The sequence below is a fragment of the Guillardia theta genome (assembly GCF_000315625.1).
Source record: "Guillardia theta CCMP2712 unplaced genomic scaffold GUITHscaffold_3, whole genome shotgun sequence".
Lineage (NCBI taxonomy): Eukaryota > Cryptophyceae > Pyrenomonadales > Geminigeraceae > Guillardia > Guillardia theta.
The window spans coordinates 154,023-177,359 of NW_005434671.1; the positions used below are offsets into that span (position 1 = coordinate 154,023).

General features: G+C 49.5%; 8 protein-coding genes across 8 annotated transcripts; 4 read left to right on the plus strand and 4 right to left on the minus strand.

Annotated features, from left to right (window-relative positions):
• Window positions 1-12: 12 nt before the first annotated feature.
• Window positions 13-1,353, minus strand: GUITHDRAFT_63572 (hypothetical protein; the record flags this gene model as incomplete). The annotated part of the gene is made up of 2 exons (XM_005841242.1): window positions 13-862; window positions 944-1,353. The coding sequence occupies 2 exons, from the start codon at window positions 1,351-1,353 to the stop codon at window positions 13-15; spliced, it is 1,260 nt and encodes a 419-aa protein (XP_005841299.1).
• Window positions 1,354-5,324: 3,971 nt separating this feature from the next.
• GUITHDRAFT_99797 (hypothetical protein) lies at window positions 5,325-6,147 on the plus strand (the record flags this gene model as incomplete). The annotated part of the gene is made up of 3 exons (XM_005841243.1): window positions 5,325-5,843; window positions 5,900-5,972; window positions 6,041-6,147. 3 exons carry the CDS (start codon window positions 5,325-5,327, stop codon window positions 6,145-6,147), a joined length of 699 nt encoding a protein of 232 aa, XP_005841300.1.
• A 1,368-nt stretch (window positions 6,148-7,515) lies between these two features.
• GUITHDRAFT_99798 (hypothetical protein) lies at window positions 7,516-9,632 on the plus strand (the record flags this gene model as incomplete). The annotated part of the gene is made up of 8 exons (XM_005841244.1): window positions 7,516-7,569; window positions 7,620-8,737; window positions 8,793-8,935; window positions 8,983-9,068; window positions 9,117-9,209; window positions 9,256-9,313; window positions 9,375-9,454; window positions 9,507-9,632. 8 exons carry the CDS (start codon window positions 7,516-7,518, stop codon window positions 9,630-9,632), a joined length of 1,758 nt encoding a protein of 585 aa, XP_005841301.1.
• A 1,970-nt stretch (window positions 9,633-11,602) lies between these two features.
• GUITHDRAFT_132073 (hypothetical protein) lies at window positions 11,603-14,091 on the minus strand (the record flags this gene model as incomplete). The annotated part of the gene is made up of 9 exons (XM_005841245.1): window positions 11,603-11,638; window positions 11,672-11,745; window positions 11,899-12,155; window positions 12,208-12,278; window positions 12,406-12,490; window positions 12,817-12,836; window positions 12,886-12,930; window positions 13,081-13,128; window positions 13,210-14,091. 9 exons carry the CDS (start codon window positions 14,089-14,091, stop codon window positions 11,603-11,605), a joined length of 1,518 nt encoding a protein of 505 aa, XP_005841302.1.
• Window positions 14,092-14,458: 367 nt separating this feature from the next.
• On the plus strand, window positions 14,459-15,917 carry GUITHDRAFT_149977 (hypothetical protein). Its single transcript, XM_005841246.1, has 8 exons — window positions 14,459-14,481; window positions 14,858-14,944; window positions 14,991-15,250; window positions 15,314-15,411; window positions 15,478-15,513; window positions 15,562-15,617; window positions 15,664-15,729; window positions 15,776-15,917. The coding sequence occupies exons 1-8, from the start codon at window positions 14,476-14,478 to the stop codon at window positions 15,842-15,844; spliced, it is 678 nt and encodes a 225-aa protein (XP_005841303.1). The 5' UTR covers window positions 14,459-14,475; the 3' UTR covers window positions 15,845-15,917.
• A 44-nt stretch (window positions 15,918-15,961) lies between these two features.
• GUITHDRAFT_99801 (hypothetical protein) lies at window positions 15,962-17,768 on the minus strand (the record flags this gene model as incomplete). The annotated part of the gene is made up of 9 exons (XM_005841247.1): window positions 15,962-16,024; window positions 16,073-16,114; window positions 16,154-16,297; window positions 16,344-16,457; window positions 16,504-16,660; window positions 16,716-16,801; window positions 16,857-16,969; window positions 17,030-17,077; window positions 17,126-17,768. The coding sequence occupies 9 exons, from the start codon at window positions 17,766-17,768 to the stop codon at window positions 15,962-15,964; spliced, it is 1,410 nt and encodes a 469-aa protein (XP_005841304.1).
• Window positions 17,769-18,486: 718 nt separating this feature from the next.
• On the minus strand, window positions 18,487-19,724 carry GUITHDRAFT_149979 (hypothetical protein). The gene is made up of 11 exons (XM_005841248.1): window positions 19,690-19,724; window positions 19,588-19,643; window positions 19,485-19,542; window positions 19,391-19,435; window positions 19,231-19,302; window positions 19,101-19,181; window positions 18,997-19,042; window positions 18,881-18,954; window positions 18,772-18,834; window positions 18,695-18,722; window positions 18,487-18,576 (listed from the first exon to the last, which is right to left on the minus strand). Exons 5-11 carry the CDS (start codon window positions 19,237-19,239, stop codon window positions 18,542-18,544), a joined length of 336 nt encoding a protein of 111 aa, XP_005841305.1. The 5' UTR covers window positions 19,240-19,302; window positions 19,391-19,435; window positions 19,485-19,542; window positions 19,588-19,643; window positions 19,690-19,724; the 3' UTR covers window positions 18,487-18,541.
• Window positions 19,725-20,972: 1,248 nt separating this feature from the next.
• On the plus strand, window positions 20,973-21,763 carry GUITHDRAFT_160631 (hypothetical protein). Its single transcript, XM_005841249.1, has 4 exons — window positions 20,973-21,058; window positions 21,112-21,303; window positions 21,358-21,630; window positions 21,684-21,763. Exons 1-4 carry the CDS (start codon window positions 20,999-21,001, stop codon window positions 21,723-21,725), a joined length of 567 nt encoding a protein of 188 aa, XP_005841306.1. The 5' UTR covers window positions 20,973-20,998; the 3' UTR covers window positions 21,726-21,763.
• Window positions 21,764-23,337: the final 1,574 nt, after the last annotated feature.

Consider the following 23,337-nt stretch of genomic DNA (forward strand, 5'->3'; position numbering starts at 1 on the left):
ACGACCTTTGAATCATGCTGGAGTCGTTCGGAGACATCTGGTCTCTATCTCGTCTAGCTCGATCCTTTGAGCTCTTCCTCCATCCATCCACATTGCATGCGTTGCGACCCTGAGGATGAACGAGATATCGTGGGATACGAAGATAAGGGCGCCCGGGTAATCTTCCAAGCTGTCTTCAAGAGCCACGAGAGCGTCGAGGTCGAGATGGCTGTTGGGCTCGTCCAAGAGGATCACGCTAGGAGCATCCAGGGAGAGCTCAGCAAACGCGTAGGCAACGCGTTGTCCTCCCGAGAGGTTCTTTAGTGCAGTCCTCTCAGCTGTTTGCGGCGCCCCCAACCCAAACGAGCCGATGTGCTTCCAGAGGTCATGTCGCTTTACGGTTGGATGCTTTGAGCAGAGTCGGTCGAGAGCTGGCAGGTCTTCTCGTCCAAGTTCTGCCACCACATCTTGCTTGAAATATCCAAAACTTGGTACACGAATCTGAACGCTTCCAGAACAAGGATTCAGCTCACCGGCTAGTAAGTTCATCAGGGTCGTCTTCCCCTGCCCGTTGGCTCCAAGGATAGCAAGACGTTGACCTGCCTCCACGTTGAGACTGACGTCTGTCAGCTGGAAAGGAGTCGTGCTGGAAGCTGACGGGCCTGGGGCCTCGTCACTTGTCGTAGAAGCAGGTGCTCTAGTGAACGAAAGGTTCTGAGCGACGATGAGCGGGCCAGAGAAGCGAGGAAGAGTTGGCTCGGGTGTGGAAAACCTCAGAGCGCTTTGAGAATGCTCCTGTTCAACGTGCTCCACATCCGCCAGCATCGTAGTAAAGTATCCAATGCGATCTCGATTCAGCTTGAAGCGATGACCCTTTGCGTTCCTCTCATACCCAATACGATCTTCTGCTTTCTGCCGTCTTGACGCGACTTGTTTTAGCTTCTTGTCATCCTTGTGCTTCAACGCCTGAGCCTTGCTGGCCTGCAAGCTTTCTTCCATACGAGCTTTCTTGCGATCTATAGCTGACTGCATCCGCTCTGCAAAAGCAGCCTTGTCTTCTATGGTCTGAAGGAACGTGTCGTAATTGCCTTTGTAATATTCGAGCTGCTTGTTCTTGAACCAAATGATTTCTTCTGCTACACTGTTGAGGAACGATCGAACATGTGACACCATCACAACAGTCATGTCGTTGAACTCCTCCTTTATGATCCGTTGCAACCAACTTATGCCGGCGATGCACAGGTGGTTCGTGGGCTCATCCATCAGGAGGACGTCAGGCCTCCACAGAAGTGCTTTAGCTAACAGTACACGCATGCGCCATCCTCCCGAGAGACTGTCGTAGCAGCGACTGAGATCATCTTTCTTCAACGACATGGAAGCTGCCACTTGCACGATCGTGGACATATCCGGTTCATGCAAGTCCAAGTCCAAGTCATCAACATGATATGATACATCTTGAACCTCTCCATCAGACCCTGCAGACGTGTTCTCTTCACTCCTCTCAAGTGCCAGGTAACTCTCTCTTGCAACCTTGCCTCTCGCGCGCGTCTGCTGCTCTGCCAGAATCGCCCATTCCTCCTTCTCGCTGAAATTTGCGCGGAGATACTCAGGACGCTTACGGAGCACATCCAGAATTGAAAGGCCTTCTTCACTTTGCCCAGCGCCTTCAGCTCCGCAGTTCCGAGCATCGAACTCCATCGTCTGTCTGATGATCATGAACTTGAGTCGTTTCCTTATGTGCAGCGGGAGCAACCTGCCGTTTGCAAGGCAGTCGAACAGAATGCTCTTGCCGACTCCGTTGCGGCCCAGCAGGCCATAATGAACTCCAGGCTTCAAGAGCACGTGAGCTCCGACCAGCAGCTCTCTGCCCTCCACGGCAATGTTTACATCCTTCAAGTCGATAGACAAACTCTCGTCGATGGCGAACCTGGATGCTTGCGCTGACGCTTCGATGGAGAGGTCCCAACTTTTAGGAAGACGATGCTTGTACTCGCCCATATCCTCGTGCTGCTTCACAGCGTATGCTCTCTTCTCACCTTCCTTTCTCCTCGTCCCCTCCCATTCCGCCTGCTCGCGGCATTTCTATTTGAGATGCGCCTCTTCATCTGCCGGCCCGCCTCGCTGACTGGTCTGCGACCCCAGCGCCAGGATGGCAGGTGCTATCCTCGCTGCTGCCTCGTTAGCGCTGCCTGACAGCAGCAGCGACTCTCGGATCGCATGCACCCCTTCCTGCCACCACCCGTCACTGCGAGCGAGCCACCGATGACGATGAGCTCACTTCGCTTCTGTTCAACGCTTGCAGGGCAATTCCTGGACAAGACTGTTTAGGATAGGTAAAGTTCGAGCTCTTCCCGCACCTTGAACGAGGCGAACAACTCCTGATTGTGGGAGGAGTTGTGAAGATTGTTCAGCTTGAAAGCTTTCAAGGTTTGGTCTGACGAAATTCAATGTGCGTACCGTTGGTGCATGCTGCAAGAAGCTTGTCCTTGCTCCCTGCCGTCCACCACTGTCTTGATAGTCAGATGCAGACACGACGGTATCGTGAAAGCACATGGACTACTCCTTGTCGACACTGAATCAGGCTCAACCGGAAGTGTAAGGCACCTTTGATGTGCTCTCCACTCTTGACGAAGTCAAAGCCCTGGGATTGTCTCAGTTATCGTCGCGACCCATCAGGTCACCTTGAACACAAGGTTACATCTTGTCAATGCCATGGAGTAAATCTCAACAGCCTGACGTCAATTCAGCTGGCATAAGCAGAATCAAACGCGAGTACCTCTTCAAACCTGCGCATCTTAGCCGCATGATCGCCTCGCCCCACGTGCTCCTCCAGCCATGGAAGCATCTCCTGTACGACGCTTTCTTCATAACTTCGCTGCACTTTCACCCTCGCTTCTTCAACCCGCTCAGCTCCATGCTCCGGTGAGATCTGTTGTAGGGATGAGAGAGCGCCCCAGCCTCCTACATGCACCTCTTGAAAGGCACTCGATGCTTGCTCCACGCATCGCTTCGCTAACTCAAAATCCTTCTCTTGGACTGCCTGTGCTGCATCCTCCTTAGAACTTCTCACTCAACACACTTTCACACACACCAGCTCTGTCCAAGTACTCATCTCCCAGTTCCAACAAAGAGTTGATGTACGCAAAGTCCGACCGAACAATCATCTCCCTAGCACGAGAAGTGAGCACAGGAGTCTTCATTCAGCCTCTTACCTGCAGACAAGGTCGTACTCTCTTGCTGTGCTCTTCACAAACAGATCCTTAGCTTCTTTGCTCCTCCTCTTGGAGTAAGCGTAATCAGCATCCGAAAACCTCCCCTCAGCCTCTGTCAGTGCAGAAAGAGCCTTGAGGTATGAGTTTAAGCTGTGTTGCATCTCAGCACATCTTTTGATCATTCCTTTCAGCTTTGCGTTTGCGCTCTGTGACCACACATCTCGCAGAAATTTCTTGTAGTGACTGACAAATTGATCACGACTTGTGATCTCTTGTGAGACCAAATCTTGCAACATCGGCTCATCAAAGTCCTTGGGAAAACTCATGAACAAAACAAAATGTAGAATGTCATCGTTGTTTTTCATGAGAACTTCAAAGAATTCCTTTGGGACAAAAGATGCCAAGACTTCTGCGAGGTCTCCAAACGGAGCAATCGTTTCTTTTGGCATCACGCAAACAGCAACCAGTCTCAGGACATCTGAGTTTGTATGTGCAGGTTCGCAGCTCGTCTTGAGGTCTTGCCTCGCGGTCTTGAGGGTTCGTTCTAGCTCTGCGACAGCAACATGTGCTTCTTGTCTTGTAAATTGAGAGCTGCGCAAGAACTCAACACGTTCAAACATGATCCTGCTTTGCTCGATCTTGTCCACGAAAGCGAACAGATGACTCGTTTTCATTCTCCGTGTGGAGATAGAAGTTTTTCTTGCATCAACGAAGAATTGAACTTTAGAGTATCCGACCTGTTCTGCTATTCTAATCTGCAAGCTTTCACTTGAGGTGCTAAGCCTATTCTCCGTCATGCGCACAGCCTTGTCAGCTAGTTCAAACTCATTCTCGTCCAAAATATTTTCATAAAAAGCATTCAGAACATCGAAATGTCGTTTGAAACTCAGTGAGATTTGATCCTGTAGACTTACAATCTTACAAATTGTTTCCAGATCTTCGAAAGCAGAAGCAAACTCTGAAATTGATATTGCATGTCGACCTCCTTTTGAGTGTCTTTGCAAGAAGTTCATCAATTCTTCTTTTCCCGGCAAGACATTGAACACAATCTTACACACATTTTCAAGCTCGCTTAGAGTCACTTTTACTTGTTCTCCTCCGATGTGCGCTTGATCGAGGCAGCTTTGACATCTCCTCTTGGTTTCTTCATCGGGCTCAATACCATTGTACACTGACAGCTGTCTTTGAACTTTGGTCCAAGTCTGCTCCATGCTGGCATGAAGCTCCCACGCCCTCTGGAGTACTAGGAATGATTGGTCAAACGATTCCAAGATTTCCATTGAAATCGATTCTATTCTCTGATTGCACCCACTCATCTTGGCGTGCAGAGACTTCTCTGCTTGATCTAGCTCTGCATCGCTCTCTTCTACCGCGGGAGGCTCTAACTTCGTTTTACGCAGCCGCTTAGTAAAGCAGAAAGACAAGAGCAGATTCAAGCCTTTTTGCACATGTAATCGCTTCACCTTGACAGCAAACTACGAGTCAAGAACAAAGGTCTCACGTAGCATGGGATACCTCCTCAAGCGCTTCTTTATGCTTGTCGATCTCTGCACAAGCTTTCTCGTGCAGTTTCCATGTTTCTGCTCTGCTCTCTTCTCTCGTCATGAGACTTCGAAGAATCTTGCGGATGGCCGGGCCATGCGCGTACGTCAGGCTCCTGTTGCCCATGGCGTCGCGCGCGTTCACGTCTGCTCGTCTCGTCAGCAAGTACTCGACTACCGTGTCGTCTCCGCTCGTTGCGGCGTAGAAGAGAGACGTCCATCCCTCCCGGTTGCCTCGCGCCTGGCACTGAGCGTCGATGTCGAACGGCCTGCCGTGCTGCTGGCGAAGCCAATCGCAACCCTCCCCCTCCAAGAGCCCTCGAACAGCATCGAGATCTCCGTTCTGACAAGCGATGTGCTGCAGCAGTTTCAGTGCTGGGCAAGCAGCATGCATCCTTCCTCCCTCTCACCACAGGGTCTTTCTCACTCATGTAAGCTCTCCACGCTTGCTCGCCTTCAAGCTCCATCGCGTTCGCCTCTCCCATTCCCTTCCCTTGCCCGGAACAAGGAGGTCCGGCCGGACTCACCGAATTCACTGGGGTAGGTTTTACTCTTTGTAGGGCGAGGAGAAGAGGGAGGGGAGTAGCAACAGATGAAGCATCCTGTGTGCAAGACCTACGAAGAAGCCATGGAGGTGGTGAGATCAACCGAGCATGAAGTGCTTGAGATGCACTCGCACTGTCTGTTTACTCTCAACAACATGACGTCTCTGTGCAATCGGCTGAAAACCAACAGGAACCTTGTCATCCTTATCCTTGGAGGTCTCGGACTGGGAAGCTCAGCAGGAAAGGAACTCGGAGTAGCGCTGCGGACGCATCCTGTACTGCAAGAGCTGCACCTGCACAACAACAAGCTCGGCTACGAGGGGGTTCAACTCTTGTCCGAAGCGCTCATCAGCAGCAAGGAGGTGAACGAGGCTCCCAACAGGCTGCTCAAGGTGCTTGTCCTCCGCAACAACGACATAGGAAGGCACTGCAGCAGCATGTGCAATCTCTGTCGCTTCGCTCCTGATTTCCCTTGCGCGCTCCTGCAAGTGACATGTCTGCAAGTGATCGACCTCAACGCCAACAGGATAGAAGTTCTCCCCCTCCAGCTGTCCCTCATGCCTAACGTGAGATGCTCCTGCCCCTTCAACTGCTCCTTCTTTCTCTAACTCTCAGCTCTCAGCTCCTTGCTCTCGATGTCCGAGGAAATCCTATCGCCAACGTTCCCATGGATGTGATGTTAACAGCAAGGAAAGGTGTGCACCCTCTCCTCCTGTTCCGATGGCATGGCGAGTCAACATGACAAGGTGACAAGTGCTGGCAGGGCATCAGGCGGGTTGGCCGAGCTTGAAAGAGTGGATGAAGGAGGAGCTGCAGAAAGAAGCCTCGTCCTCTTCACCAGCAGGGTCGATCTTGAGCATGGACTACTAGAAGGCACTAACAGAGAAGTTTTGCCTCACAACTCCGAACAAGTATTTTATGGGGTACAGAAAGATGACAGAAGGTTTACAGAGCTGAAGAAGTCAAAACCGATGGATGGAGAGCACGGACGTATACGAGGACGAGTCATGAAGCAGGGATACAAGAGATACGAAGCGACGAGAGTGTAAGGGTGCGAATCTTTCCACCCTTATTTCACACTTCTTACACTGACCTCGCCTGAAGCACATTCCTCCTCTACCTCGCACCATGGCTCCCCTCCCTCCTCCTCGCTCTACCATCAAGATCGCACACGTGTCAGATTGGCTTCCCTCCTCACAGCTTCCGATCCTGTGCTCGTCGACTAGGCCAGGACCCAAGAACGGAGAAGCTCTGCTTCAAAGTGTGATGGCCGCGAGACGAAAAGCGACAAGGATCGGAGAGATGCCAGGAGATCAGAAGACGTCAGGATGAGCTTTCTCGATCGAACACAATTGAAGCGGAATGTGTGTAAATATTTTTCTTGTGTAAAGTACAGGGATGCAATAAACGAGTCTAGCATTTAGTGAAAGATAGGATATCCGCACGTATCGAGTCTTGGGTGAGCCTCCCAAGCTTGTACGAAATTTCTTTATGTTTACCATCTCGGACGACATCGAGACGGAGGACAGATCAGCAGATTAGATGCTCCAAGGCATTGAGATCAGCGCGCACAGCAGCATGGCTCATGACGTGCAAACATCTTTCGATCAAGCAAGGTACATCAATGAGTGTTGTCAGGCCGCTGTGACGTCACGGGTTCATGGGAACTTGATGATCGAAGAGTGTGCTGAACCTGCAGGAAGCAAGTCGCTCTCGGGTGAACTTGGAAGCTGCGTTTGCTTCGCCGTCACGGGCTGAACTCGTGCGGTGAAGGAGGGAGAGGAAGTGATAGAGGAGGAGGAAGAGGGAAACTGAAAATGACAATCAGCCGCTAGCTAGTCAAATCCGTCTTGACCGCCCCCTTGAACTTGGAAGGAAAGTTTCAAAGTTTGAATCGAACAACTTCAGCAACAAACTTTTGAGCAAACCTGTGACTCGAAGTTTCTTCGGTTGAAATGAGCCGTTGCTTTGAAAGTCATGGATTGTGGCCTAAATTTGTATTTAAAAATTGAATTTCAAAAGTAGAAAAACTTTTCCTGGAAAATTTGTACACAATCCCCCGAATAGTTGCCAAAAGTACCAAATCATCGCTGACCGGAACCGCGACCGGTAAATTCGTTCCAACGGCCAAAATCTGGCGTTGACAAGAGTGAAGTGAAGAAGCGACGAGCAACGAGCAAGGAGATCAGGCACGTGGGTCAGAAGATCAAGCTCAAGTTAGACCATCAGCAGCGATTCATGTCTCGTACAGAAGTTCAGATCCCTAAGCTCCCGGGGTTTGGATTCTCCCATGTAAGTGCTCGTTGATCCTTGTCCTCACTTCCACTAATAATTTGCTGCAGCATGTTGGCAAAAGCGACTTCCGCAAGGCATCTCGTTTCGGATACAAGGATGGTCAGTGCATTTACACTCCGCGCGAGGAGCAAGAGCAAGCCAAGTTACTTGGCGATCGACCACTGACCAACACCCGACACCCTTTCGAAATGTCCTCGTCTGAGTGGATGGCTAGCAAGAATCCTTTGCAATCAGAAAGTTCCTTCACCCCCAGATATGCTCTTCTCGACAAGAAGGTGCTGCGCTACTATGGTGTTTATGTGGATACCGTTGATCCCTCTGTCATCGGAAGTGCTCCGCTTGATGCCCAGGTGAGAGACAACAACTTTGTGCATGAGTGCACCATTCTCTACTACCTCGAAGATGGCACCATGCAAGTCGGCGAGAAGAGGCAAGACAACAGCGGTATGATGCAGGGTCAAGTGGTGAAAAGAACGCACGTTCCCAAGCCCATTTACAATGAGGAAGGATGGATTCTTCCGAATCCCAATGAGGCTCCTAACGGCACAGCGAGCTTGCTCAACGATTCATCTTCAAGCCTGTCCTCGTTCTACACTCCTGATGACTTTGAGATTGGAGGAGAAATCAACATCTTTGGGAGGTTGTTCTACATCTTCGATTGTGATCAGTTCACCAGAGATTATCACGATCAAGTCTTGGGCCGCCCCATCGAACCGGCCGTAATCCATACAGCAAGGCAGAATGCCCCCAAGGACAAGTACATAGCGCATGTTACTAGGCAGAAGACGGCAAAGATGGAGCTCGCTCACCGTCATACAGCCTTTGCAGCCAGTGGAATCATCAAGGAGGAGGATCATGGGGCTTATCTCAAGTTCTTGCAGTGGGATACCAAGGTGCTCAGATTTTATTGCGTGTGGGATGACAGACAGACCATGTACGGCGACCAAAGGAAGTTTGTGATTCGTTACTACTTAGCGAACGACACGATGGACATGGTGGAAGACAAAGTCGCCAACAGCGGGAGGGTGACGGGCAACTTCCTCAAGCGAGGCCGAGTGCCCAAGAAAACGCCAGCAAGCATTGTGGGGACGGGAGATGTCCACACGGGCGACTACTATACACCAGCTGACCTGATGGTGGGAGATACCATCACCATCTACAACAGGTCTGCAGCAGGAGGTGGTGCTGCTCTAGTGCTGATTGTGATACGTAATTTGCAGGATCTTCTTCATCTATGGCTGTGATGAGTTCACAAGGAGATATTACGCACAAAACTTTGGGATTTCAGACATGCCCGAGTATGACGTCGAGCACGAGCAGCAGCCTCAGGCCATCGTTAGAGCGCCAGTTCCTCCATACACAGGTCCTCTCGTCCTGATGCTTCTTGTTGTCTCATGAAGTAGCTTGTAGGGTTTGGAACGCAGGAAGACTCTTTCGGCTCTGTTCTCTACCTGGTACCAAAACCGCCGCACAAGTCGTTCCAGAAGATGTTGGATGTAACATCGCTGTCATGTGAAACGAGCTGAGCTAATCAAGCATGTCAGAATGAGAAGAAGCGATTGAGGTTTCGAGCGAGGTTGGCAAAGCCCAAGGACTCGCTGGACGAGCAGAGGAGGTTTATCATCACCTACTTCATGGTGCAGACTCGTGCATGACTGGAGGGAGTCTGATAATCGATTCCAGGGGGATGATTCCATCTCTGTCTATGAGGAGACGATCAACAACAGCGGGAGGGTAGGAGGTAAGAAAGACCTCTCCTGTTCTCTCGTCTTCTGCAACCAACTCATCTACATCCACTACAGGCAAGTTCCTTGAGAGAAGCAAGATAGCCAAGCCTGATCCCGAGCTCGGCTCATCCAACCTGGAATACTACGAGATTCAGGTTCCTGTCACGGCAGAGCTTGTATGATTTCTTTGTCTCAACTCGTCGGCAGGACATGATTATCGACACCGTCGTGACCTTTAACTGCCATGAGTTCTACCTGATGGAGATTGACGAGTACAGCCGCAAGATCTTGTTGAAAATGTTTCCGGGGCGAGAGGACTTGGTGAAGAAGTAGATCATGGCTTAACAAGACTGACTCACGATGAATGAAATGTGCACTCCGAATCCCTGAAACTTGGATTGCCCAATCATGATAACTGAAGGTTCCAAGTTTTTTCCAAGAGTATGCCACTCATGACGTTTTTCACCGTGTCACTGAGCCCCGGGCCGCACCGGCCGGCCCGGTCGGACTGAAGAGTCTTTAAGAAGCCGCAACTAAGGCTCATGCCGAAAAAGGCAAACCTTTAAAATATTTTTTGATTAAAATGATTTTAGATATCTCCCTGGATCGAGCAAAGATGCTCGCGCTGCTTGAGGGACTGACTCTTGCGACCCCCCCGCTCCTGCCGCCATGTCGCCTCTCCCTCCTCCTGGCTTCACCATCAAGATCGCTCATGTCTCCACCTGGTCTCTTCCTTCGTCTACTCCCAGCTCAAATTCGTGGACCAGGCCTGAGTCGAGAAACGACGTTCTGCTTCAGAATGTGATGATAGCTAGGAGGATGACAATGTCAAGCCTGGAAGGAATCAGCGTAGACGGTGTAAATCAGATCGAGGTAATATGATGATCATGATGATGATGAACCAGGTGGGGTGTAAATTGCTAAAGAAAGTACTTCTTGTCCAGACCATGTGTATATAAATAGAGTTCTCCTGAGAACGATGTGTGATGTGCGCGACCAAAGAAGAAAATCATTTGCTTGACAACGCGACAATAATGATCAGATGCGGCAATGCATGATCAAACGATGTCGTCGGCGGCGGAAGCAGCAGCAGCCATCCCATCCCAATCATCTCCTGAAAGGCGAGCATCCTGCTGTGGCGAAGAAAATCAAGGTTTTCCTCCAACAAGATCAAGCTCCTAGCACGAGCTCCAGGTCCGTCGTCGTCATAAATGTAATTAACATTACCACCATCACCACCATCACCATCATCACCACCATCGTCTTCAACACCCCCTCTTAGCCACCACCATCAATGACAACTACAGCAGACGCAGAAGCAGCAACAAGATCAAGCAAGCAACGTGAACAAAAACAACAATGACGGAAGAAGGGAGGAGGCACGAACGACGAGATGATGATGAGATAGATAAAAAATAGGAAGTGCTGTGATAGTTGCCAGCTTTTGCTGTTCTTGTATCATCATTGAATATAGATGACGATTCATCATTGTAACATTGATCACAGCTGAACAAAGATCGTGCAACTGATAAAACTCCCGACAGAGAAAGACATTCTGTACCATTCATGGAATTTGTCACTGTCTCCATTCTCATCTCGGTTCACGATCAAGGGCGAGCGATCTGAATGTCGGAACGAGGAGGAGGCGACCGCGACAAGGCGGGGGTGGTCACAAGAAAAAAAAAAGAACAAAAGCTGAAAGAAAGAATATCCTTCGTTTGCAAGCGCTGCAGTTTTCGAGCGTTTGGTATCTCAGGAGTCATTGTTCTCGCGGAAGCTCATGAGTCAGATGTTTAACCCTTGCAACAAGTCGGGGCTCGGGGTGCGCATCTTTTACAAGTGCTTTATTGTTGTCCTTGTGTGTGCCCTTGGCTGCTCGCCGGCCGCCATGTCGCCTCTCCCTCCTCCTCGCCTCACCATCAAGATCGCTCATGTCTCCGAATGGTCGCCTGCTTCATCACTCACGACCAAGTCTGCATTCCACAACGGGGGAGCTCTGCTTTGGAACGTCATGGAGGCGACGAACAAGATGCAACAGAAATGTAGAATTGCAGCACAAGAGAGAAAGACAACGGCGCGATGAAGAACGACAGGACAGGGCTTACATGAGGTAGAAGAGGTGTGAGTTAAGCTCGGTGTACAGTAGAACAATCATAATAACAATACATAGTCGACATGCTACATCTGAGGTGCATCTATTTGCCTGGTCCACGGATCCAACTAGCTCTGATTGCTGCTAGAAGGAGTCCTGCTGGGCACGATCATCTTAGATCCCAGCAGCGGAGTCAAGAGCTACGATCCGATCAGTCCCCATGACATGTTTGTGCGAGGCTTGTTACCTGTACGACGCTGTTCACAGCATCATAGAACACCTCGCGCGGTTGGATGGAGTCCGACGAAGTGTCATATACCAGCTGCTCCATGGTAACAAAGTCTGGGTCGTCCTCTGTAAATCGTGTCAGCCCCAAGACTCCCTCGCGACTTCCTTTCACTGCTTCAACCCCTAAATTGATCAAGTGTAGCTTCGACTGAACTTAACCCCCTTCTACCATCATTCCCTCTCTTGTCATAGAATCTTCAGCATCCTGGCTATACTTACCCGAAGGCAGCTTGGCGACTGCTGGCACGACGGGCAACCAGGCGGTGAAGACCGACGAGCTCTCATAGTCTCTCGTCTCGTCCATGTAGATCCAAACGAGCTTCTTGCCCAGCTCAAGGGCGACTAGAACCTCCGCTCGTAGATGAGGAGATGCTTCAACTTGCGCAGAGATGAGGCACAAGACAGCCTTTGCTCGGCAAACTCCTCGCGCAAGGTTGCAGGCCCCATCTTGAAACGTGGTGATGACCCGCAAGCCTCTTGTGTGCACACATGTCAAGAAGAGCGATACTGCCGCTGATAGTCTGTCACCTGCTCTCTAGCTCCACTCTCAGGAAGCTAGCGATCTTGTCGTGCGGACTTTGAACCGAGATCATTACGTCCTGTCAGCACTCAACACGGGAATGAAGAGCCAGTAACAAGTCACGATTCGATTCTCTTCTAATGAATCCATCGGATTGAGATCCTTCAAACACGAAATTCAGCCATCTTGCAACAGAAATGACTCACCAACATATTGTGGAGGAAACCCAAGAGCCCACAAAGCTGCTTCTGCTGCACAGCGAGCGACGTTGCTGCTGCTGTTTTTGAATACCTGAAAGTACTCTATGGTCAAACATTCACCATCAACCAAACGTCTCATCCAAGAGAGTTGTCAAGAACAAGCAGGCATCGTCAAGTTCGAGTGTGTGCCTACATTTGTGAGAATCGAGAGAATTTCGGATGTCTCTTCGATCACTCTGGCCTGAATCTTCTTGTTCTGTGCAAATCGAAGCAGCGATGTGCAACTAATCTCTTCTGCAACCGGATTCCTGTGCCGGCCGTCAAAGATAATGAGTAGCTCAAAATCACAAAATGTCTGATCATGTGCAAGCTCCACTCTGCATAGGTATATTCATGCATACAGCGAGATCAACTCACACAACTTTCTGCTTGAGGACCTGAGACATTGGTTACAATACTTCTGGTAGTTTAAAGAATCTCGGTGACCTTGACAAACAACGATGGGCAACCAAGTTCCAGTAGTTGCGCGTGCTGATCTTCATGTATGCAAAAGTTGCTGACAGACATACAAACTTTCCATATCGTCCCATATCTCCCTCCGAACATCTAAATCGCCGAAACTCAACATAAGGAGCAAGCGGCACGAGATGATTGGTGAGAAAGAAGCAAGAGAGGTAGCACCTTACGGTTGAGAACCGCTTTCAGGGCTGAAATGCATTTCACAACTATCTGATGCTCGTCATTCAGAATCTGAATCAAGTTCCTTCAGTTCTTCGCTCAAGGATCGATGAGTATCAGTAAAGCATATACCGGAAATTCTTGAATCGGCAAGCCCCCGGCTATGTTTGCAACTGCAAGGACTGCACTCATGCTGTTGAGCTCGATCTTGTCTTTGAGGACGATCGGACTGAGAGTCTCGACAACTCCATCCTGAAACAAAAGAGGCCTGCTGGCTGGCCTGTAGCTCAAGCTGCAAACAAAACCCACGGCTGCACTGACGACAAAATGTGGAGTATCTTCGTGTGATATCAAGTGTTTTGCTTTATCAAGGATGTTGTCCTTTAAGATGATGTCATGAACATCCCATGAGCTGTTTGCTGTGTTGTTGAGGACATGGAAAATGCATTCACGAACTCTCCATGATATTCTTTTCTCGCTCAGCAACCCAGCAAGAATGCTTGGCAGAGATTTCCTCGAGTTGAGAATGGTCAAGTTTTCCTTCATCACCTGCACTCTTGCTTTGAGCTCGTTGCTTTTGGTCGCGTCAGCTGAGATAGCTTCTTCTTTCAACTGGTTGATGACGGTTTCTTCATCTTTTGCCATACTGCGAGCTTCTGACTTCCAGTTCCCAATGATGGTTTCAGCAACACGTGAATTATCATAACTCAACTGCACAAGAGTTCTGAGACATCGCCAAACAAGAACTTCAGGTGTGTCTGATGCTGAGATCAGATCAACGAGAACTCCAGAAACATGCGGAAACTTTCCATATTCGCATACCAACGCCTGCCTCCGATTCTCAACGCTCTTGTTTTCATGTTCAGATAATCTCCAGCATTGAATGGCTGCTTCACATTTCGATTCAAGAGGAGCTCGTTTGCTCGTCAATGTTTCAAAACTATCCTCCAGGAACGAAAAAAATTCCGCATTCTCGACCTCAGACTCGAAGACAGCTTTAGAGACTACTGACATGACAAGTGTGACTTTTGTTGTCTCTTTGCAAAGATCTGCTCATTCCTTTCCAACTGCCATGACGGATCGTGAGAAGATTTGATCTAAGAAGCAACATCACAACACGGCATCAATCCCCTCCATTTCCTCTTCGCATGCAAAACTCAATCTTCTAAGAGATTTTTGACGTACATCTCGCTCGTCACAACTCCACTATCTTCCATCTTCTGCATCTTGTCGACCCTGTTCATCTCTGTCTCCTCTTTCTCCCTTCCTCCCTGCCTGTGATCCTCCTACTCTACGAATTTCGGATCCCCGACATGGTAACAAACTGACCGTTACATTGAATCGTTATTTGTAACCTTCAGTCTGTAACGATTGCCGAACCAGTGGCCTTTCGCTGCTATGCAGGTCAGTGCAGAGTGTATGGGAATGACGAGACAACAGGAATGCGGTCATCGTTGCTGATATCATTCGCATCATGAGAAAAATCGCTGCCGATGTCATTTTCAACCATCCGTGCAATCATTTTCATTTCCACCATCTCGTTGCCCGTTGCGTCAAGTGTGCAGTCCGTTGCTCTCTTTGTCGTCAGATTCCGAATTGTAGACGCTGCCTCCATGCTTTCCCAGACACTGTTTGATATTTTCTAGAACTTCATTTAGTGTCATGGTTGTGGGATGTCGTACGACGAAAGTCCATGTTGTCTTGTGTTTGTTCAGTGGGGAGGTACACATTCTTTCGTCAGCCAACACAATTCTTGTAGTATTGATAGCTTTACTCGCAGAAGGCACACAAGCAACTTGCCCTAGTGGTTGGGCTGATCTTTCTTGGCTTGTGTGGTGTGATTACCCTTCTGTCAGTGAACCATCAGGTAAGGGTGAATTGTTGGATGGAAGTGCACTGATAAAGTACACCAGCAACCTTCCTCTCTCCTGAATGTCGTCTCAAGAATCCACAGAAGATGGGGACCGCGTATCACTCAGCTTGCAGCAAGTGCAGACCCTGCAGCAGCGTCTCCCACGGAAGATTTGAATCATTACCTGCGAGCCAGCGCCGATAGCATTGCCTATTCCTGTGGAGGAAAGGAAGTTGCAGAAGTCTGCTTGTTATCCACAGAAACCTGTGTTGCGTCGATGCAGAAGAAGATACAATACACGACTGAACAAGCTATCAGCAGGCGAGTCCATACGATTCATGTGCATCTTCACAAGGGGTTCTTGCCTTACTGTATGCTTGACAGAGATCTGGGGACGTGCAGCTGCTTTCAACAGAATGGATGCTCGGCAGGCTGTAATGCAGCCATGCAGAGCATGTTCGGGGGATACATCTCCGTTGCCGGTAGGGTTTAGTCCTCACCAGTTAAAAACTCTCTGTGTAGCGTTGACCGATGTGCTCTTCTGGCAGATTGCCCACTCGACACCTCGTCCTACATGTTTACAGGTGAGGACAATGGATGATTTCTTGCAAGTAATCTTGGCCATGGCACAGGATCAAACCCTTACGACATGTACGGAGAAGATATGTTTGGAAGCTACAGATATCCCGTGAGTCGCTGCCATCGTCTGGCATCCTGTCTGAACGAGCTTTCAGGGAGTTGTGTACAGCTCGGCTGGGGCCTTCTACAAGGCGAACCCTTCTAATCAGATGCTAGCTCAGGTACGATCTTTCGTGTGGCATGCTCGTGGAAGTGATATCGATGCAGGTTGAATCCAACGAGCCGATCTATCTCGTTCCTCGCGCTCGCAAACTTGCAATGGGGCGCAAGATTTGATGCGTGAACAATCTATTCTTGTAGAACTAAACGACCACGTTAGGGTTGGTGTTGGATAAAGAGAATCCTCGTCCTTCCCTCTTTTCTTGCTGACTCTCTCAGTGCGTCCATTGACTTTTAGGCTCCAACATGAGCCACACAAGTGGTAACAAGTTGCCCGTTGCGGATACGAGTCTCGTACTGTAAATCAATCAGTCCATCTGTCGTCCGAGGAATGAAACGTCAAACCTGCTCTGGGATTGGCAGCTCAGTTGGATCCTCCGCGTCGCTCTAGAGGAGAGTCAGCTGGAGGTGAGATGCAGAGAATACCTGAACCTTAGCTGGAAGGACGATGTTCAACTCAGAGCACTTGGAGGTTACAATCGCCACATCTTCGTCGACGCATCTCTGCGAGAGATACACGATGACGCCAGCGCAGCCGTCGATGGTGATCATCGGGGTCCAGTCAAGGATCTGCCAGGAGCACTGAGCAACGGGCCTGCACTCTTGCAGGAGAAACCTGAATCTCACACGACTTGCAGTTGATCACGTCTACTGAAGCCACGCACGAATCGACTACCATCGAAGTCTTCGTGCAGCCGTCCATCTGAACCGTGTTGATTTTGCCAGGGATCTAATTCCAGTCAGATCCCGCATGCCATACCAGACTTGCATTGAACCTGGAGCAGCGATCCTTTGCATTGCGCCATACAGACAGAGGTCTTGGTGCTTGCATCATCAATCTTGAGGTCTCGATTGTTCTCCATGTTCTCGATGAACCACTTGGCTCCATTCTTCTCCATCTTGGGAGGCTTCTTGGCAGGTTCGGCGCGGGATCTTGCAGGTCAAGACCGCTGTCAGACCGTTCGTGTCACTCCTCCCTTATGCTTACATGGTAGAGGAAGACTTCTCCTTGTCTGCTACCACAGATGAAGCGCGCAGGGCAGGATTCTTGTGAGTCATCTGATCTTTGCTCACCTACATAAGTTATATGATAACAATCAGTACACCCTGAAGACAACAGCCGAAATACCTTCTTCAAGCCTTTGGTCACGCCGCCTTCGCCTTTTGCGTTAATTTCGGCAAACAGAGCAGCATGGGCCGAGGGTCCCGAGCTTGCAGGCTTGGCGACATCATCGAAGAATCCTGCAGGAGGAGGGGGAGGAGGAGGAGGAGGACCTCCAGCAGGGGGAGGGGGAGGAGCACCGGAGGCTGTAGACGCGGCTTTTGCAGGTTCGCTACCCGCGGTGTAGTCTGGTAGCATCAAGGTTACATTCACGACGATCAAGACAATCAGCCGACCTGTTCCTCCTCTTGGATTCCAAGCGACGCCAGTTGTGTGATGTGCTTTCACGTACTTCTGGAGCTCGAGCAAGAACTGCTTGAAAGACTTGGCGAAGTTAACATGGTTCTCGTCCTTTCCTCGAAACTCCATCATGATCTTGTTGCCATACATCTCGCTTGCGGGAATGACGTCACCCAAATAAGGAGCAGGAAGATCGATAGCAATCCATCCGAGGCATGCTGCACCCTCCGCAACCATGGCAAGATGGTTGAATCTGCTGCTCCTCCTGTCCTTGAGCGAGTCAACCTTTGACATGGCTTCAGAAACCGGAGCGAGAACTTTCTGCATGTCATTCGCATTGGGTTTCACACACTTGCTTGCGATGACAAGAAACTTCCTCTGCTCGTTGATAGCTCCTCGGAAGGCAGTGATGACCCCTTCAACGTCTTTCTCAAAGGATTTCGCCGCAGTCTCAATGGGAGCAAAGTGCGTGTGGATCAATTCGTCGAATGCTTTGACAAATGGAGCATCTTCCTGAGGTGCAGCTTCCTGGCCTGCAGAAGCTCCTGGACCTACACCGACTGAACGCATCCGTGACTCGATTGCTTCCAGCCTTGCTGCCACCGCCTCCAGACGAGAAATCGCTTCGGAACCATTCATCTGCAGATAGGAATGAGTTATCAGACAGGATCAGAGTTACTACTCATTGATTCAAACATCACAGGCCATGACGATGTAAACATCAAGATCAAGTATTGGCAAATGTCTTTTCTACACTCAGTTCGTGACTCGACCAACGTACCACGTCATCTGAACACGAGGATAGTACGCTAGGGCTGACAAAAGTACTGTGAAACTGAAAGCTTTCTACAAGTATCAAGACATCTATCCTGATATGAGAAGGGAGCAGGAGCAGAAGCAGGAGGAGCAGGAGCAGGAGCAGGAGCAGGAGCAGGAGCAGGAGCGGGCACATTTGGACAAACTCCTGGCACAGCCATGTGGCGCCAAAACCTTATGCAGTTCGAAATAATTGGGGTAGGGTAGAGGTAAGGGGGTAATTTGAATAGTATGTCGGTGGTCAAACGGAGGGGTAGTCTGGTGTTGGGTCTGTCTACTGAACCCCAACAAAAAAGAAGGTAGGGGTGGTTACATTTTCCTAGTTCCTGTAGGGGGTAGTATCTTAAGATGTTTGCAAGGTGGATGGGTCAGTGTCACTATTTGAACACAGAGTCCGATCGTCGATCGGACCGGGGCGGCCGGCGGCGGGCCCTTCCCGGGGCCCGGCCAACGCCGACTCACGAGTCAGTCTGTCAGCGAGTTATCTGGCCCTCAGTACTGAGTGGCCCGGGCTGGGAGTGAAGGGCCGGGATTTGCCAGTCACGGCCAAATAGCTTTATTACTTCCACGGGAGGCTTTAGATGATTTACCAGCCCTCATTGTGTTGCTGCTTCCTCCACGACAGCCCCCTCTGCAAGCATAGTCGTGAGTTCACACCAGTCAGACATCTTCTCAGTTGCAGGCTCAATCCTTCCTCCCAATCCCCTCCAGGCCACCACCCGCTCTCGTCTTCACACAGAGGAATCTACCTATCGTCGTTCGAACAGCTTCTTTGGGCTGATACAAACAGTTTAGCTCCTCGCAAGATCTCGATGTTTGATCTCACCTGCAGGTCGACGAGCCGATTGCTCTCCGCTGCAAGATCGCTCACTCCTATCCTCCCTTGCAACTGACAAAGAAGCTGAGAACTATTTTCCAGCTTGCTCCCAGCTGACCTTGATCCACTTTGCAACCGCTTCCATCTCCTCAGTTGAGATGTAGATGAACTTTCCACGGTCATCCAGGAGACCTGCAACGAGGTAAGAAGCGAGCTACAGGGAGGAGAACCTACCAGTGATTCTTCCCATGGCCTCTAAACCTTCTACTCTGTTCACAACCTTGACAAGAGTATCAGAAAGACATCCAATAAGGTCCTGCAGCGGCTCCGTGGCTCACCTCCTGGGTCTTGAGTTTGAATTCACTTGCAACCTCGTCCAGCGGAGAAATCTTCTTGGCCTTGAGATAGTCAATGAATTCCTGGCAATGTCTCAGTCATCCCGCTACCTCACAATTCGAACAGACTGACCTGAAGCATTCCCTGCGATTCTTGCAAATCTTCGTCTGCCTGGGCTCCACCTTCCCCAGTCTCGAAGAGGTCCTGACAGAGAAGTGAATGAGACAAACAAGTCAGTGATGCAAGAGTCCGAGGATACACTCCGACAGGACAAGTTTTAGCCGAATCTTACCTTCCACTTGTCGTATTCTTCTTCCTCTTTCTTCTTCTTTTCCTCCTACGATATCAAAAGATCAAGGGAGCCACGACATGGTCAGCCCAAATACCAGAGCTCGTTTCTCTTCTTCTTCTTTCTCTTTCTCTTCTCTACGACGCTGCTCTTCCCTTCACAAAGACATGAGCACTCCAACAAGAAGAAGTACTGCTCACCTCTCTCTCGCTTCCTCCTCACGCTTTTCAGCAAGCTCTTTCTTTCTCTTTCGATCCTGACCAATCTATAAGAAAGAACTTCCATGATCCACTTCTAGGAACCTCTTCGATAGCCTCACGTTGAGCTCGTTTTTCCTGTTTGAAAATCAAATCAAACAAACTCTGGCATGATTTAACACAAACCTCTTTTGCTTCCATTTTCGCCAACTTCTTCTTCCCGATCTTCTTCCCATCATTGAAAGCATCTTCTTCATCTTCATTCTCTTCGTCCCCAGCCTGCCAATACACCTCAGCAATCACGGTCATCATCAACTAGTATCTTTTCATCCATTATCAAAAGCATTTCTTCCTCTTCGTTGTCTCTACTTGCCTGTCTCCGAGCACGCATCCTTGCCAGCGCGGTCCTCCTCGCCGCCGCTCCCCCAGCAGGGACCGCTTCGTCCTCCTCGTCCCTTGGAACCCTTCCTCTCCCTCCCTCAGCATTTACAGGATCATGCCCTTTCGAATATGCCCACCTTCACAACCACACCATAAGGCCCAACATGCCAAGCAGCAGGTGAGCATGCGTTAGCAGGTACTCACTTTCCAACAACCAGCGCGAGTATGAGGAAAAACCCCAGCACAAAGTAGAGAGGCAGCCTGCCATAGGAGGCAGTCAAGACAAAGTGTAGGAGACGACCTCATCTACATGGTTTGCGGAGGAGCTTCTCCTCGCATCTGTTGGAACCTGGCGCTGCTCGATACGTCATCGTCCCCTATCTCGTCCTCCATCGCCGCCTGCCGAGCGCATCAATGCTTGACCTCGTACAAGAATGCTTTATACCACAGCTGAGCTGAACAAGAAGCAGACGACGAGGAGGAGGAGGACTGTCAGTTGTCTCCTCCCCTCTCTCATGCTCCCACTGCCTCCGCCGCTTGCCGCCAGCATGGCCTCCAAGCAGCAAGACCGCATCCCCACTCAACCCGTCCGGCGGACTCCGGGGCCCGGAACTTTGAACTCGTCGGCAGGTGAGAAACGATGTTTCAGGATCTATCGGGGGTGGGGTGATCACATGACCCCTACTCTATAGTGAAACAGTTGTGAGAAATCAGGGGTAATATGGAACAGTACGGGTAGGCAATTGATGTGGGTGATTAGGCCGAAATGCAGGCGAGGTCTGTAGGATAGAGGAAGACAACGTGGAGGGGAGGGCATGCTGGAGCCTGAGAGAAGGAAGATGTCTCAAGGGGTTTTGATGGATTGAAATCTGAAGAGAGACAAAAACAGCAGCAAAAGCTACTGATAGCGATGCCATTGCAATGCATCGACTGTATGAATTAGAACCAAACCAATCGTATTTCCTGTTTCCTCCTCCTTCAAGTTCGCATGTCTGACTCAAGCTTGTAGGATTCCAAAGGATAATACATCGAAATGCCCATAAGCTCATTCAGCCTTCCCTTCCCGTCAGTTTTCTTGCCGTTTTATCCCGTGGTGATTTGACTTTTCATTAGTAACTGCAAATGGTGACACCGTACTGAACACAGGCACTTGTTCTCATACAGAATTTCTGTGCTGGAAAGTTTTTGTTCAGCAGGAAATTTCTAGGAAAGTATCAAGAAATCGATCTATCTCTTGCTACTGTGAGGACCGAGGGATTCATCGTTGCAGTCCTGGTCCTGGTCCTGTGGATGCGAGTGATGCTGACATCCAAGAAGTACTACGTGGAAGCAAGTCCAGTGAGAAAACTTTGCTTGCAGGATTGAACATGAACATAATGATTTCATGCGCAGGTGTATCAGTGGAATCCGAACAGCCTGGGGATCGTCTTTGTCTGCCTGTTCACTCCGTTCCATTGTTACCTCTTTCTTCTTGGCATTCCAGATGAATCGCTGCTGATGTCATATGTGGTTTGGGCGACTGGATATGGCTACATGCTGTTACTTTTGGCGTACCTCTTTACCCAAAGAGAGAAAATCTTGTCGAACATAAACAACGCTTCTTATCGCCACCAGGTGGAAGAATACAACACAGCTTGGAACGCTAGGAGACAACAAGAGACTGTGGTGAGTTGTTATGATCTGCACTGACACGAAGTCGATATATGATGAGTGTGTAGGAGTACGACGATTTCTTGAACACGCTGAATGTTATGCGATGATGTCAGGTATGAATGAAACATGAATAAATGTGATACAGCCGCATTCGGATTCGGATTCAACTTTTAATCACGCTTGCCGATGTCACAGGCAATGAAGCAATTATCACTTGATCTTTGCGACTGTTACATGCAAAGAAATCACATTTCATCTTGGAGCGGGTTGAGCGGATCATATCTCCTCCTGCAACGTAGGTGAACATTGAAGCAGCAGCGGGGGGTAAAGACGATCTCACTGTCGTTTGGCATCTTTCGGTCGCTGATCTTTGAGAGGATCATCTGTGCGAGGCATGAGAACAGAATGTTGGAGTGACAATGAGGGCGATGAGGTAGGGGATGAGGGTGATGAGGTAGGCAGTTACATGTCGCAAGGGAGTCGTCGTTCTCCATCTCTCTTTGCAGGAAGCTAACCTGTAAGTAAAATGTCAGTGACAAAGAACTCGACAAGTGATAGCTTTCCTTGCTCTCTTTCGCAAACTTCAATCCGTTTCCCTGGAATCACTGTCAAGCACAACTAGCAATCATCGAATAATCAAACCCCGAGCCAATCAGAATCATCATAATCATCCAGCGCTTCCTGCCAGCCGATAGCACCGACTTCTGTTCTCACAAGCTCCTGCTTCTGCTGCTCCTTTTCTCTTTCCCTTTCAGCCTCTTTTTCCTTCTCTCTCTCTCTCTCCCTCTCCCTCTCTGCCTTGGCCAGTTGCTTTTGTTTGGCTATTCCCTGCAGCAACGTTAATCTCAATCAAACAAAGCATCTCACACCCACCATCACATCCCCGAATAGAGTTTTTCCGACATCTATCGAAATGTCAAATGAAAGCTCGAACACGTGTCAATCTACTCTCTCTGAATGCCTGCAGCTTCTCCATGGTGTCGAATTGTCTGTGTTTCCCTGCACGCATCCTCACGTTCCTTGTGAACTGACACGTTCAGAGTTTTGGATTTACCAGTCTGTTTCTTCCTTTTCAGTTGCGCTCTCTTCTGTTCATGAGTGCTCAACAACTCTGCGTCTTTATCGATGGCCTGATCTCCAAGTTTCACTGCTCGCGTTCCTTTCTTCATGTTCAAGATTTCTTTCTGCAGAAACCAATGTCTATCATTGCAAGGGAAGAGAGGGGAGCAGGAGGAAAGAAAGGATGACCTTCAGACGTTCCATCTCCAAGATCCGAGCTTCTCTCTCCTTCTCCCTCTCATCGAAATCATCTGGCATGTCAATGTTCTCCTGTACAGAATCATATTCATTCTGAATTTCCATCATCAATACAGACCTCTTGCTTGGTCTGATCTTGCAGCTTCTTCAGTTTGGTCTCCTTCACTGCCACAAAACGTTCCACCCGTTTCTCTCCAGCTGACTTCTTCTTCGATTTTTCTGTCAACATTGTTGATGATTGCAAGCATCATCATTTCCATCGCACCATCGTCACTGGAAGAGTACTCGTCTTCATCTGCATCATCATTCCCTCCTACATGAAAAAGGAGGTCAGAGCGACGGGCCATGACACGAGGGGAAAGCATGAGATCCTCACCTGCCGCCTTGCGAACTTCCATCTCATCTCTCCTCTTGTCTTCTACACTTCTCTCGAGCCCAACCTCGTCACTCTCCTTCACCAGC

What these genes read in the sequence shown, in the direction of transcription:
- GUITHDRAFT_149977 (XM_005841246.1), top strand. An exon ending in ACTGAACAAGCTATCAGCAG is followed by an intron (nt 15,251 to 15,313) that starts GCGAGTCCATAC and finishes TATGCTTGACAG; the next exon opens with AGATCTGGGGACGTGCAGCT. An exon ending in GGGATACATCTCCGTTGCCG is followed by an intron (nt 15,412 to 15,477) that starts GTAGGGTTTAGT and finishes CTCTTCTGGCAG; the next exon opens with ATTGCCCACTCGACACCTCG.
- GUITHDRAFT_149979 (XM_005841248.1), bottom strand. An exon ending in CGGTTGCAAAGTGGATCAAG is followed by an intron (nt 18,835 to 18,880) that starts GTCAGCTGGGAG and finishes CTTCTTTGTCAG; the next exon opens with TTGCAAGGGAGGATAGGAGT. An exon ending in ATCGGCTCGTCGACCTGCAG is followed by an intron (nt 18,723 to 18,771) that starts GTGAGATCAAAC and finishes TGTTTGTATCAG; the next exon opens with CCCAAAGAAGCTGTTCGAAC.
- GUITHDRAFT_160631 (XM_005841249.1), top strand. Translation starts at nt 20,999, where the DNA reads ATGCCCATAAGCTCATTCAGCCTTCCCTTCCCGTCAGTTTTCTTGCCG. An exon ending in TCTTGCCGTTTTATCCCGTG is followed by an intron (nt 21,059 to 21,111) that starts GTGATTTGACTT and finishes TACTGAACACAG; the next exon opens with GCACTTGTTCTCATACAGAA. An exon ending in ACTACGTGGAAGCAAGTCCA is followed by an intron (nt 21,304 to 21,357) that starts GTGAGAAAACTT and finishes TTTCATGCGCAG; the next exon opens with GTGTATCAGTGGAATCCGAA.